Raw genomic sequence first — 14,602 nt, 5'->3', positions numbered from 1 at the left:
CAACTCAAAACCAATCATGCAATGTGCATTTATTCTATGCCATGGCCAGTTATGTTTGAAGCAAAAAATTACAGATTATGAGTGACAGATTAAACTTTTGGTTTCTTGCACCAGCTAAAGCCATAGCCTATCATGAGTTTCTGAAAAGGTGGTTGTCATATTAATTTCATATTACATAATGTGTTTCATATTATCTGTCTGAGATTATGTATAAGGAATGATTTGCCTGGGTTATTAGCCAATTAGATTTTTAGAATTTTCAGAACTGGGAATCAGATACATTTCCAGCTTAATGTAATTAGAAACGTCAACGTTGTTAAGATTCTTTAATTTAAGTGTTTGATATTTTGCAATAAAGCATTCCATTATCTGTAAAAGCTGTAGCTGTCCTGTTGGAAAAACAAAGGCATTTCCAGTTGTTACTTGTTACAAGGGTTGTTCACTTACTACAGCAGTGTTTTAGCTCACCTGGCCATGAGGCCTAGTGACCTTACAGCATTTTTCTTTAGTCTTTTATTGATATTTGTAACTTGTTTTCAGACACTGCTCAACAGAATTTTACCAATTTTAAAAGAAAGAATCCTGGCATGGATGTGTTCCCAATTTATTTAAATGATGCCTCTCTGCCTTCAGATATGGCTGCAGGGTCTAATAATTAGACTAATCTTCAAATAACTTCTTAAGAATTACTCAATGGAAATTTGACCAGATTATCAGAAATCATCATGACATAATGATGCTAATCCACGATGAAATATGGCTGCCATTATTAACATTAGAGCTTTAAATGATGGATTCTTAGAAACTGCTTAATACAGATTGGCCCAATATGTCAGAAAGCATCTCTGTAATGATTTCAGTATTATGTAAATGATGCCAATTTGCCATCAAGTGTGACTGTCAATAATAAAAATGTACAATGTTTGAAACAACTTTTCAAAATTACGAAACAGAATTTGACCAAATTTTTGAGAAGGCATTCTGGACATCAAGTATGTCCATGGTTGCTGAAAAAAGAAAACCTTTGGCAACTTCTCCTTAGGTACCTCTGAACAGATTTTGATCAAATATGACTGAAAGTGTTCTCACTAAACACCTTTCATATTTTGCAAATGGTGTTCCATAAGCACTGAAAGCCTTTCATATTTATACAAATGGTGTTCCATAAGCACTGAACACCTTTCATATTTATACTAATGGTGTTCCATAAGCACTGAAAGCCTTTCATATTTATACAAATGGTGTTCCATAAGCACTGAAAGCCTTTAATATTTATACAAATGGTGTTCCATAAGCACTGAACACCTTTCATATTTATACTAATGGTGTTCCATAAGCACTGAACACCTTTCATATTTATACAAATGGTGTTCCATAAGCACTGAACACCTTTCATATTTATACAAATGGTGTTCCATAAGCACTGAACACCTTTCATATTTTACAAATGGTGTTCCATAAGCACTGAACACCTTTCATATTTATACAAATGGTGTTCCATAAGCAAATGTTGCTGCCTTTAGTGAAATGAAATTTTTTTAATACACAAATTGATATTAAAACAAGTGCTGAATACACTTTGACGCAATGCATCTTGGTATATGGGTTTTTCATTACCAGAGCAATGCTGCTGCTGTGCCACCAATTATTGCTGAAGAAACCTTAAAATGTTTGTTTCCATAACATAAGCAATGAAAAACGTTGGAGATATTTAAACATAACGCAACTTACTGCGCTGTTTTTCTTTATAGAGTACAGAAAGGGAAGTAATCAGTGATCATGACTATTTATAATCACAGTTTTTGGGTTATACAGAATCATTCCTTTTGTCAAAATATCATTAAATAAATATAATTTTATTTTAATACAAGATGATTAAATTTCAATACATTAAGTAAATATTGTTAAAAAAACAAAAGAAAAATACATAGTAAAGGATTTACAATATAAACTGAAGAAAGAATATATATTAACAATATATCAAGTAACAGTCTATGTTGATAATAATATGATAACATTATTACATTTTTAAGACCAGATTGTGGTTACCAGTGGTCTGCATGTGAGATTGCTATGCAGGAGTACTGGATTTAATTCCAAACCAGGCCATATTGGTTGCTGACTTGTGTCCTTAGGCATGATACTTTATGGTCATTGTCTAAGAAAAGCTAACTAAAGCCACTATGCAAAACACCTTGAAAGGGGCTCAGACCAACTAATCCAGTCTGCTCCAGTGGCCTAAGTAGTTAAAGCATCCATTACATTAAAAATCCAGATCACACACAAACACACCAGGAATGGTTATGTGTGTATATGGTGCACACAAAACAATTTTATAAGTATAAAAAAGCTATGCAGGAATTTACTAATTATGCACTGTACCTTCTTGGCTGCCAAACTAAAAATATCTTGGATGTACTCCAATAAATGTATCTAAGTATCAGAATATCTTCATGTATTGAAATTTATGCAAGAACAAGATTTTGCTTTAAGAAGAATATTTTTGTTTGAAAACCATGTCCAAGTTTATAAATTTATTTGCAGAAATATTTTGCTAAAATGTTGACCACATTTTGTAATTCATGATTATTTTGAAGCAAGTTTGGTGAAGTATAGATGGGGTCACTTGCTAGTATTTCCATGTTAAAGTGACGGAAACATTTGTTGTTGATATGTTACAACATGTATTGTGCATTGCTGTCTGACATTTTATATATATATATATATATATATATATATATATATATATATATATGTATATGTATATATATTCAGTGCTATTACTCACACAATATTTTAACTGTACAGTTGTTAAGTTTTAGCTTTTAATATGCAACAGCTTTATGAAATCCCAATATGCTTTCCTTCTTCAACACTTTCAAATTAAATTATTGGAATACTTAAACCTATGACCTTAAAAATGAAAATAAACTTGGTAGTTAGTCTGGGACTTGACCTGTATACTTCTGGTTGCATGGCCAGTGCCATAATCACTGAACCACCACAGCTCCATTCAGTACTGGTTTCCAAGTTATAACTTAATGGGCAGGGCATCAGAGGAGGGCCACTGCACAAATTAACTCCCAGATCATTTCCTTTATAATGCCAGGTAAAAGTATATACCATAAAGGAGGGGCTTTGAAGTTATGAATTAGGGCCTAGTGCTCAGGACCATGGAGAGATCCAGGGGACAGTGATGGTAGCATAAATGACTTGGCTTCTTTTTGCAGAGAAAATGATCACATATTTTTACATATGTGGTCAAGGAAAAAATATAAATCAAATTAACATAAAGCAACTATGTGCACCAGGCTTTTCTTTTATAGTTTCAGAGAATTTGCATTTACAAGCTGACATATTTCAACTACCCAGGTGATCAAAATCAGGCCAACCTGGGCATTTTTGTCACATTAGATGTGCAGTGTGTATTTTCTTATTTATATTTTTCTCTCATGCTCCTTAGAGGATTTTATTGAAACTTCATTGGCTGAATAAATGATGGGAAATAAGGCTTTACCGTTTTTCTTTGTCATTTTGGAGAACTTTATTTTTTGAAATTTTCAAAAAGGAAATATTGTGAAAAGTACAGTTTTAGGATGAAGTTTGCCTTAGCTTTTCCTCCCATGTTGCCAGAAGGATTTTATTGAAACTTTCTTGATGCATACTAAGGTTTAATTGTTGTCCTCTATCTCATTTATTGCATAGTATTCTTCAAAAATTGCCAGAGAATGGGTAATTTGAGAAGTCAGGTGGCTGCATTACTTTTTGTCATAAGAGCTGGAAATTGATTGTTCTGAAGTTCCGTAGTCTAAATCAGTGGTTGTAAATATGTTCAATAAGGTATATCTCTGTTTCTGCTACTCATTTTTTGTGCAATTACTACTTTCCACTACTTTTTTCCGATGGCCACACCAATATCATGGATACTTTGATTGCTGCCATTGAAATTAAAAATTAGATTTTACCTCTTCAGATGAACAACCCAAGACACAGTCTACAAGCACAATACTCTGGGCATTTGTAGTTCGACTGGTCGGCGGCTACAGTCCTCTATTATATGGATGTCAGCAGAGTTTGCCTAGGTATGTAGAGTTCATTTACACATTAAAACATGCTCTTTACATCAGATTCCTTTATAGAATATGTGATATTAATAATTTTTATATCACCTGTATTAGCATTGTGCGACATACGTATCAATTTTATGGCATGGAAATCATTTCAGAAGTGTTTAAGTTTTGGTTAGGGTGGGGTCATCAGCACATGGACACAAGTGAGAAAACTTTTTATGTATTAGAATATAGTGATTAAGTTACGTGTATTCAGATTTTTGTATTTAATTGAACATTAAAACTTTAAATTAATTATAATAAACCAGATGAAACTTTTATTGTCATCAGCTCAACAGCTCTTTATAGTACAGTTGTAGTAGTGGCATTGACATATAATATGTTTTAAAAAAATGTTTTGGATATGGAGTCAGGTGGATTAAATTTGCAAATCATAACGCCTTTTATGCTTCTCCATTCTAAAGAACAGAAAACATTTTGTGATAACATTACTTTACCTGAGTCTTTTCTTTTTTATTCTTTCTGCTTGTTATGTTGGGCTAAATTTGTGTTGTGGCCATTGTCTAGTACATCTTTGACTAAACCATGAATACCATAGCATCTCTCCTTAAAAATATTATACCACAATACAGGAGGTTGGTCACCGACCTTTTTTTTTCATTGGATATGTATGAATTCATGGTGGCCATCTTTCCTTCCGTTACACAATCTTGTGTATGCAACTAGTCCTGCAGTTTTTTTTAAATGGATTTACATAAAACTTGGTAAATTTCATGATTATCACCTAAAAATGCTGTGTTCATGCAATTTTTATTAGAGCTATTGCCCTTATTATCTTCTTGCTGAATTCAGCGTATGGAGGAAAACTAGTCTCCCGGGTTTTTTGTTGATATCGGTGAAGCTTGGTACATGTCGTGGCCATTATTTGAGATGCACATTTCATCAAAACACTTGACTGAAGCAATTTTTGCTTGTGTTATTGCACTTTTGATTTGGAGCTAGAAGGAATATATTCAGAACCTTTTGCATGGACTACTAAAAATTTGCACATGTTCTGGTTATCATACAAAGATACACATATTGACAAGTCAGTTTTGCCTGCACAGGTTTTATAAGAGTGATAAACATAAACATAATTTAGTTCCCAAATAACAAATACAATTTTTCTCTCAGATATATGTTCAAAGCATAAACTATCATTATCAATTATGCCCTTACAACAAAATTTGAAAGCAGGTTTAAACTCACTGGTGCCAGTTGAGTTTTCTTTAACATTCTGATGGTCATTTTACAACAGATGTGTATACATATATATATATATATATATATATATATATATATATATATATATATATATATATATATATATATATATATATATATCCCACATGATATTGGAAAGCACAAAGAGCCAACAAAACAAAACCACCATAGGATAAAGTTGGCATAACATGATTCCAAAGCTGCAGACACTGCCATGATTTAAATTACAGAAACAGGAGAGGAAGCATGGCCACATCCAAATTATGATAATGTTCATTAGAATATATCATTTCAGTGTTTGGTTCCAAATAGTGCTGTTTTAAATGTAATTGTAAAAAAATGCTTTATTGTTTGATGCTCAGAAATTTTTTATTTACAAAGTGTGTCTGCATTTTTTTTGGTTGTGTATTCTCATTCAGGTCCGCATTTATGCAATTTTCACATGTGTAAAGACACACACACACACACACACACACACACACACACACACACACATTGCTTATTCTAGCTTTGTAAATAAGTTTTATCGAAGTTGAATGTATTTTTTAAAACTTAGAGTATTTTAAAGGAAATGTGAAGTCCAGTTTTGTTGTTGTTGATACAACCCACTGAAATTGATAAATCTGGTGGGAAGTTATGAATTTTGGGGAAAAAATCATAGCAGCACCTTCATTGAACTTGGATTATATATTGCATCAAACCTTAAACTTGAGGTTATTTTGCGATAAATAATTGGTCAGAGAACTACAGTGTCCAAGAATTTACAGTTCACTTATACTCCGCTAATGAAGGCTTAAAGGAGACCAGAAACCAATGGAAATATAGCATAATAATAAAAGTACTGTAGCAGAAAACCTTATTCTGAAGTATCATCTGCGGCCGTAATGCCAATATTAAAATATTGGCCTATCTTCTAGGAGCTGAATTTCCGTGACCTCGTATGCAAAATTTCCGCACCTATTCGGTTACTTTCGGGATGTGACGTCATAGTAGCGACTCCAGCAGCCCAAATGGGAGTTGCCAGAGTAAAAGACAATACTGTTTTGCGTTGCTTACTGGTGTAATAGAACATTAAGAAAAGCCTGTGGACAACATTTTTTTCTCTTTTCCGAAAGATAAAGGCATAATGAAAGAATGGATAAATTATTACAAACAAGTCGATTTCAAAGCAACACCATACAGCACTCTGTGCTCGTTACATTTCTCAAAGGACTGTTACGAGAGGGATTCTGAAAAAATGGCAGCTCAAGGATACCCAAATGCTAGGCCTAGACTAAAAGTTGGCGCTGTTCCAGACATAACATTGAATATTTTAAATCCTGGGAAAAGTGTTAAACGTGCGAGTTACGAAAATAGGCAGAAGGCCGAGTAAGTGACCACAAAATACAACAATCAATTCACAGATCTTTTATCTACACCAGCAGTGCTAAAAATAAATCTGATAGCCCGACACCCTGGGCCCCTCTGGTTTTAGTTCTGACCTATCCTGTATTCAAAGTGAGGTGTCCGTCAGGCTTATCGAAACAAAAATTGTTTGGCTGAGGAAACTTTGATCGCCCGGATGAAATGAGTAAATGTATTTTCAAGATGTTGACATACATGCCTTAACACGGCACCATCTAAATCAAATCACTACTGTCCAAGGTGAAATTTAGATTTGATTTTAATCAAATGGAGGCTTTGCCAAAAGTAAGATTCTAAACCTGTCGTGTTTCGAGAAAACACAATTTTCAGTAATCTTATAAAAAGTACAAATTTAAAAAAAAATCATTGTGTACATGTAGTATGTATAAACGGTAATCTGTAATGATTGGAACTGATATAAAACTATTCCTTGGGCAGTTTAAATAGCAGCGATTAAATGAAAAGAGGTCAAAGTTTCACATTAAATGGCTGACAATAGACACGGGGGGGGGGGGGCTATTGACCCAACCCCCAACCCCTTGCCCCAATGTGCGAGCACCCATGGGACGTACCTTTTATCCATGTGATACGCCTTATTATTCGCCCAGGACAAGCCCATTTTGCATATTCTGGTCAGCTCTGGCTAAATTGCAAAATAGCTAAAGTTTTGATTTAAGTACGCAAACAATAAAGCCGGTGTGACTAATGAACATACTCCTTATCCTTGCATTGATCTTGTGAAAAGGACTGCCCTTCGGACATACTTCAAAGAAACCATGTTCGACAGTGTGTGTATGTGTAAGCACCAGCAATTGCTTGCCAAATAAACAATGCCTATTTTGTTGTTACTTACGATGCCATGGACTTTTGGTTTAAGTCTTAATGCATGTAACACTGTTTGCTGAACAAAATATTTATTCAGAATTAGTTCTATAGGGCCACATATACTGCATGGTATATTTTGTTTTATTCCTTGTAATTTAATCATGGTAATTAAACTTGACATATGCGGTAGAGGAATGTCCGGTGTTAACTGGCCAAGTTTCTTTGGCGGAAATGGAGATGCGATTTTGTTTGCAGAGAAAATTTCAGAGTGATCATTCATTTAAGCTAATTGGTGACTATTTTATTCTTTTAATTTTTGTATACTATAGTACTGTTGTAGTTGTTTAAAAACATCTGAAATTTACTTGAATAATGTTTAATTTTCACGTTCTATTTACTGAAGAAGAAAAAAAAAGAAACAAAACTGTTGTGTGATATTAATTATTCGTCCAGTGCCGGATTTAGACGTGTGTGCGTGTGATTTGAATTGTTAACATAGCTTTAACAATTTTTCAGTCATATCACTACGATGTCTGCAGTGTGGCAGTTTAGACTGTGGATTGCATACGTTAAATCTATTTATAAATGTTTTGGGGTTGTTTTTTTTTTCTTCTGACAAATGAAAATTGACAGACATAATGTATTAATCTGGACTTCACTGCAAAAAATTTAGAGATATTACGAGATCGGGATGTAGATGAGGAAATACCCCCAAAATCTGGAGGTTTTTCTCCCGGCTTGAGAGTTGACAGGTATGAACTGTCCGGGCTTGTGGAATTTCAGTCAGGGTTTGAGTTTATTTAAGTCACCAGCCCGGGGCCTGCGCCTAAAACATTTCTTTTAGCACTGACCAGTACAGTACATAAACTATTATATCAGACTGCAGATTCAAGTTTTGAATGTGCAACCCAGATGTGGTCTCCTTCCGTCTGCCTCGCTTGCCAATGTTTATGTTTGTATTCGAGGACTGGCTAGTATTGCGTCACGGTACCACGTGATCTGTCGTCTCATCAAAACTCGGAAAAACTCGGCAATTTACGGAATCTTGGTATCTTCCGTGCAATAAAATCACTACCTGCTTAAGATATTTAATTTACAAACATGACAGTCGAATTAAAATCTGTAGAGAATTACATACGTAAAAGGAAAATTTTGATTTCTAGTCTCCTTTAAACCCCATATAAACGACTTGTATGTAAAATATAGGTGAAGCATGGATTAATATTGTTTTAATATTATGCACTTATAAGAGACTAACATTTCAATTCATTACAAGTGCCAGGTAAAAGTGATATATAATATATCCCTTATAGGTAAGAATTAGTTATTTCCGTCAGAGATCTCTTCAATTGTCCAACATGGAGTATTGGTTATTTACTTTATTATTCCAGTTTACCCATTTTACCACTTTTGTCTCTAATAAATGTATTCTATTTCTGGGTAGTTTATTCTATTCGGTGAATTAATTGGTGCATATATATTCCGTATTTACCCAGGGCTTGATCATAACTGCTCCAGTCATTATTACCACTGCCCCGGATATGTTAAAATCTTCAGAAATATAAGCGTAAATTGTTATGGTAAGTGTTTATGGCTTTTGCTGTATAAAATTATTCAGAGATGAATGCAGGTAAAGCTTTGCACAATAACTTTAAATAAATAATAAAATACATGCATGGTCATCGTAAAAAATTTCCATTTTAAAGTCAGTTATATTTTGACTGTGAAAACTGACCCTCCTGCACAGACCTGTTATGAGAGACATCCAGCCTGGAGAGAACACTTTTTATTGGCAGAAGGGGTTGTCTCAGAAGAAAGCTGTTGCTGTACCTATTTTGGTCATCTGAAGATGCTTTTATTGACAAAGTCACTGCTACTATGATTTTTGTTGGAGTTACAACCTCATTCGACTACCAGCAGGATGCAGTATATGATATATAATCTTGTGAATGCTGTTACAAGGATTCTCTTTGTTTTCAGTGGATTGCTTCAAAACTTGGGATATATTTTGGTTTTCATCAGAAGATGTACATGTTGGTCCATTGCCAATCACTATTTGTATTTTTTCTGAAGAAATAATTACACTTTTTGGATTTTTAAAAAAAATTATGGATGCAATATGTAACATAGTCTTGTGAACTCTTCTAGTTTTGAAGTTACTGATGGATGGAGGGGCCCCGAGTGGTCTAAAGTGCTCTCTGTTACGGATCACTGCCATCTCACCTCTATCTGCGTCGGTTCGAGTCTCGGATCAGCCAGTGTGGGTATATGAGAAAGCTTGCCGGTAGCTTCTCGTGGGTCGGTGTTTCTTTCCAGGGTTTTCCCGGGTTCTTCCTCCACCATTAATACTGGCCACCATGTATAGTCTATCATGTGCTGAAAAATGGCGTTAAACCCCACAGCAACAACAACTGATGGATGTTGTCATATTAGCTACTAATTGTTGTTATTATTTTCTGAAGATGTGCACATCGACCAATTATTGTTTTCCCACCATTTTAGTAAGAGTTATTTCCCTTTTTGATTTGTAGCATGGTGTTATATACAGTAAAACCTGTTATGAGAGACCGCCCCTTCTGCCAACCAAAAGCGGTCTCTCAAGACAGGTGGTCTCTCATAAGAGGTGTGTGAAAATGGACTGGTTTTCAGGGTCAGTCGTTAGCATTGTTGAAAAATAAATAATACCCATACTCACTGTACATGTATCATATCCTTTATTCATAAATCTTGTTAAATATTGCATGCATTCCTCTCAAAAATATCTTTATATAATAAAGATATACATCTATAAACAACGAGAATAAAATTTATATTTCAATGTCACATTAATATATACAAAAAATGAACAGTTAGATATGATGTATATATCTTATTCTATACACTTATTCACTTGTGTTTTTAAGAAATCCGTTATACTTCTTTGTTGACATGTTTTACTCAGCTGTTTGGTCTGAACATGTATCTCAATTATTGCCTTTTCCTGAATCAACTTTCCACTTACTAATATGTTTTTACTCCTTGCAACACAAAACCACTCCCATACTTGCTCGTTCAGATCTCCGTAAACTGTCTGTCATGCCGTGGCATATTTCCTCTGCTTGTGTACCTTTCTGCCATTCATTTCTAATGGACTCGGTTTTGATCATGTTTTGGGGAAATGTGGAATAAATATATATTATGTACCAATGAATGAAACCAAAAGACATAATTAACTCATTAAGAAACAATACATTTATTCTGAGACAAAGTTTAAATCAACAGCATTATAGCTTGATAAACAAAGGTTGTGACCATCTGCACCTAGGTAAACAGATGGTGGCTTGGTGAAACACTAACAAAAGAAATGAAAAATAATTTTAAAAAAATCCGGAAATGATTCTCACTTACTAGCATTAAAGACAATGAGCTCATTCACCCTCCAGGCATTATGGATTAACTGGAAAGAAATGATATACTCAAACCTACACTGAAGCCCTTTCAAATGATTTCTCACTGGGACATAAGGACTACTGGCGTTTTGTGAGTTTTCATAAAGAAAAAATACAAACCTCTAAATTGACTGCGTATATCCATCATTACTCCCTTTGATGTTACTCTTACTGGCTATTCACATGACTTCGGCACTACAATGGCGGTTAGTGACATGTACTTTAGTCTGGTTTACTGCAGTTTACAAATGACACCATATGCTAGAGTTGTAAATTTCACAAAACTGGTACTGTAGCAAGACAAATTCTTTTTAAATACTTTATTAGAGCAATCTTTACTATTTATACAGTCTTTGTTACAAAAGATTAAATGATGGTTAGAGGTGTTTATCTCGATATATGGTTGTTCAACTATAGTGTTATTTAATGTGCACTTTGTTTGCAAACTACATTTATCCCGAGCTCTAGTGTTTACAAAGGATTAAGTTAAGGTCAGTGGTGTCAATCTGTTTTGTTTTTTTGGCAATGCGGTCGTTCATAGCAGTGTCAAAATGCATATTTTGCCAAGAAATCGCGGTCGCTGGTCGCGTTTAGCAGGTGGTCGTTCATAACAGAGCGTTTATATAGTAAAATCGATCCGTGCATTACGATTGTGGTCGGAAATGACAGGTGGTCGCTCATAGCAGAGGTCGCTCATGACAGGTTTTACTGTATTACACTATTCTGACTGCAGTTAGTCTTAGGGCTGTTCCATTAAAATGTACATGGGACTGGGGTTACAGATTACAGATGGGTTTCAGTGATACTTGGTACATATCATGGTCATCATATGAAGATGTCCCTGACTATTCCATGTTATTTCATAAGTTTTGCAAGGGTTATTGCATACTTTTACTTTTTTGATGGGGGAAGCTTCTCTCACAGATATCAGTTGAGCTTGTCTATCCTTGGCCCAGAATGATTTGATACATGATCAGTTTTCAGTATACGACATTTGCATCTTCAGATTGCTATAAATTCATGTCCATTCAGTTTTTGGGAGGTTGCATGTAACTGAAAATTCTTTATTAATTATTTGGCCATCTTTTATGAATCAACATTTGTTATTTATACTTTATAATCTTTGCTAATTAAATGATATGACTATCTCATGGATTTAGTAATTTAGTTTACATAGTGAACTTGTCTTGTTTATGTTATAGGCTGCATGTACCACCATTAAAGGATACCCTGAAAGGTCTTATTCACTCCCTGAAGCCCCTTTATGGTGATGGTTCAGAAATTATTCAGACCTTGAAGAAGGAGTCCAAAGAGTTCGAGAGGACTCTGGGCCAGAAGTTACAGAGGATCCTATATCTGAAGTCCTGGTGGTCCCCAAACTATGTCAGTGACTGGTGGTAAGAACTTCTACAAAATATATTAAGTCTTAGGCAGTGTATGGTTGAAATTCTGGAAATTTATATCTTCAGATGTAGTGTTATTCAAAAAAGCTGTAATATTTTCAAGTGAGAATAGTAGCAGAAATAATATACAAGTTTAAAAAAAACTTTAATGTAAAATAATGATGTTAGGACATGAGGCTTGATAAGGCAAAGCTAAGCCATAGGGTTTGATAAGGCTAAGCTAAGACATGAGGCTTGATAAGGCTAAGCTAAGACATGAGGCTTGATGAGGCTAAGCTAAGCCATAGGGTTTGATAAGGCTAAGCTAAGACATGAGGCTTGATACGGCTAAGCTAAGCCAGAGGGTTTGGTGAAGCTACGCTAAGACATAAGGTCAGATCTTTTGATTGACAGAAAATGACTTAATTTTAAATACCCATCAAGTTGTGTTACTCCTCAGAACTTGGAAAAGGAAGAAAAAGGGAATAATGATGAGACTGATATGTAACAAATGACAATCCTTAGTGTCTTGGTTGAACTCTTTTTTTTTATATTGCTTCAATACCAGATAAAGAAAAAGATATTAATTAATGAAGACTTTTAAATATGAACACTTTTTAGTAAGAATTCTTTGAATGGGCCTCTGGGGTATTACTTTCCTAATTAAGTTCCTGGTATATTTCCTTCATTTTCTGTACTTTTTATTAAATTGTATGTGATTGTTATAATTTCTGATGCACCAATACCATCTTATGTTAGCAATTACTTGGACAAAAAATATAAAGAAATCAGAATAGGTTATGTTACATTTTCAAGAAATAGTTGAATTTTAAGAAAAGGTCTGGTATTTTTAGTGCAAATGATCTGAAACACAAACATGCACACACACACACACACACACACACACACACACACACACACACACACACACACACACACACCAGCCTATGCAGATGTCAGCAGGTTGAACTAACAAAAAAGTTTCAAATATGAAGATGACAAGGAGGCCAGAGTCCAGCTTGCAAAATGATGATATCCACATGTTTGATATTTATAATTTTTATTTTCCTGTCAGCTTGACTTTTGAGCTTGGAGCATAATGCAGTGAGAAACATTTTCTTAAGTGTTTTCCTAAAAGAAATGCTTATGCCAAAAAATGTGGCAGCAAAAAAGCAAGACCCAAAATGGTATGATAGTTCTGGACATTTCCTGGGATCTTTGTAATAAGCATAAAGCAAGACCCAAAATGGTGTGTAAATTGTGGACGTTTCTTGGAATCTACTTTGTGTGATCATCATGTTTATACCCAGTTGCCTGGATGACCGAATATTATATAATTACCTTATTTTTACAATCTGGAGAGTTTAAGGCCAAATGTAGGATATTTTCCTGAGGATTTTTATATAGTTAAGAGATCAAAGGTGGTCCATGATTTTGAAGTCTTTGAATAAAAATCAGCTTACCTTTTTTCAGAGGTAGTTTGGAGGGAGAGACCAGCAAAAGAATGATATCCACAGAAAAACTTAAGAGATTTTGAATTTTTTTATTTGTTTAATTGTTATTGTGTTGGTTATGATGTTTTAGAAGCAAATTTAGGGTGGGCAGCTTCTATTTTTTTAAATTCTGTTCATGTTCAGATGCCAAACATGTTATTTCACCCAGTGCCAAAAGTGACTTGTTAACTAAATTTGAAACCCTTCAGCCCAGATCAGGAACTTCCTCGTCCATGTAAGCTTAAATTGGTGGCGTATTGGAGAGCAGTCAGCAACCTCAAAAACCCAGCCACAGGACCAGTGAAGTTTGAACTTTCTTGTAGGCTGAATTTAGTCATTTTGTTATCGATACATTCAAATGATAACAGAGAAGACATTTCCAATCTTCATAAAATAAAGTGATTTAGGGGGAAGTCTGGAGCAGAAGACTACTGCGAGCTGGTTAGGTGTGGAACTTAATAATCACAGTGTCATCAGAGGTCTGCAGTCAGTGATCTTGTGAAGGAAGCTAAAAGTCCTTTTGGATTTTTAAAAAAAATCATTGAACAGTGAGATAGACAACTCTTATTATTTTTTATTGTAACATTTTCACTAAAGCAATTTTTACTACAGTATAAGGAGACTCAAATAAAATTATTTGCATACTATAATGGGCAGCTCACTATTCGTCTGTGCCTCCTGGGTGTCGTACTTAGAGCAGTGTGTTGTAGCGTTTGAAGCCTGACGAGTATTGGAGT

At 34.5% G+C, this 14,602-nt stretch overlaps 1 protein-coding gene across 3 annotated transcripts in view; it reads left to right on the top strand.

Annotated features, from left to right (window-relative positions):
* The window catches only part of LOC149796021 (carnitine O-palmitoyltransferase 1, liver isoform-like), an 87,945-nt gene that overhangs the window by 17,197 nt on the left and 56,146 nt on the right, over positions 1–14,602 (top strand). For all 3 annotated transcript variants that reach the window (XM_089965938.1, XM_089965935.1, XM_089965936.1), the window contains 2 exons: positions 3,974–4,082; positions 12,193–12,387. In XM_089965938.1, coding sequence (XP_089822064.1) covers positions 3,974–4,082; positions 12,193–12,387 — 304 coding nt within the window. The remainder of the gene's footprint in view (positions 1–3,973; positions 4,083–12,192; positions 12,388–14,602) is intronic.

Source organism: Sinohyriopsis cumingii, chromosome 7, assembly GCF_028554795.1.
Source record: "Sinohyriopsis cumingii isolate HCF-2022 chromosome 7, ASM2855479v2, whole genome shotgun sequence".
NCBI lineage: Eukaryota > Metazoa > Mollusca > Bivalvia > Unionida > Unionidae > Sinohyriopsis > Sinohyriopsis cumingii.
Note: the sequence above shows the minus strand (reverse complement) of the source record. Positions and strands in the feature narration are given on the sequence as shown.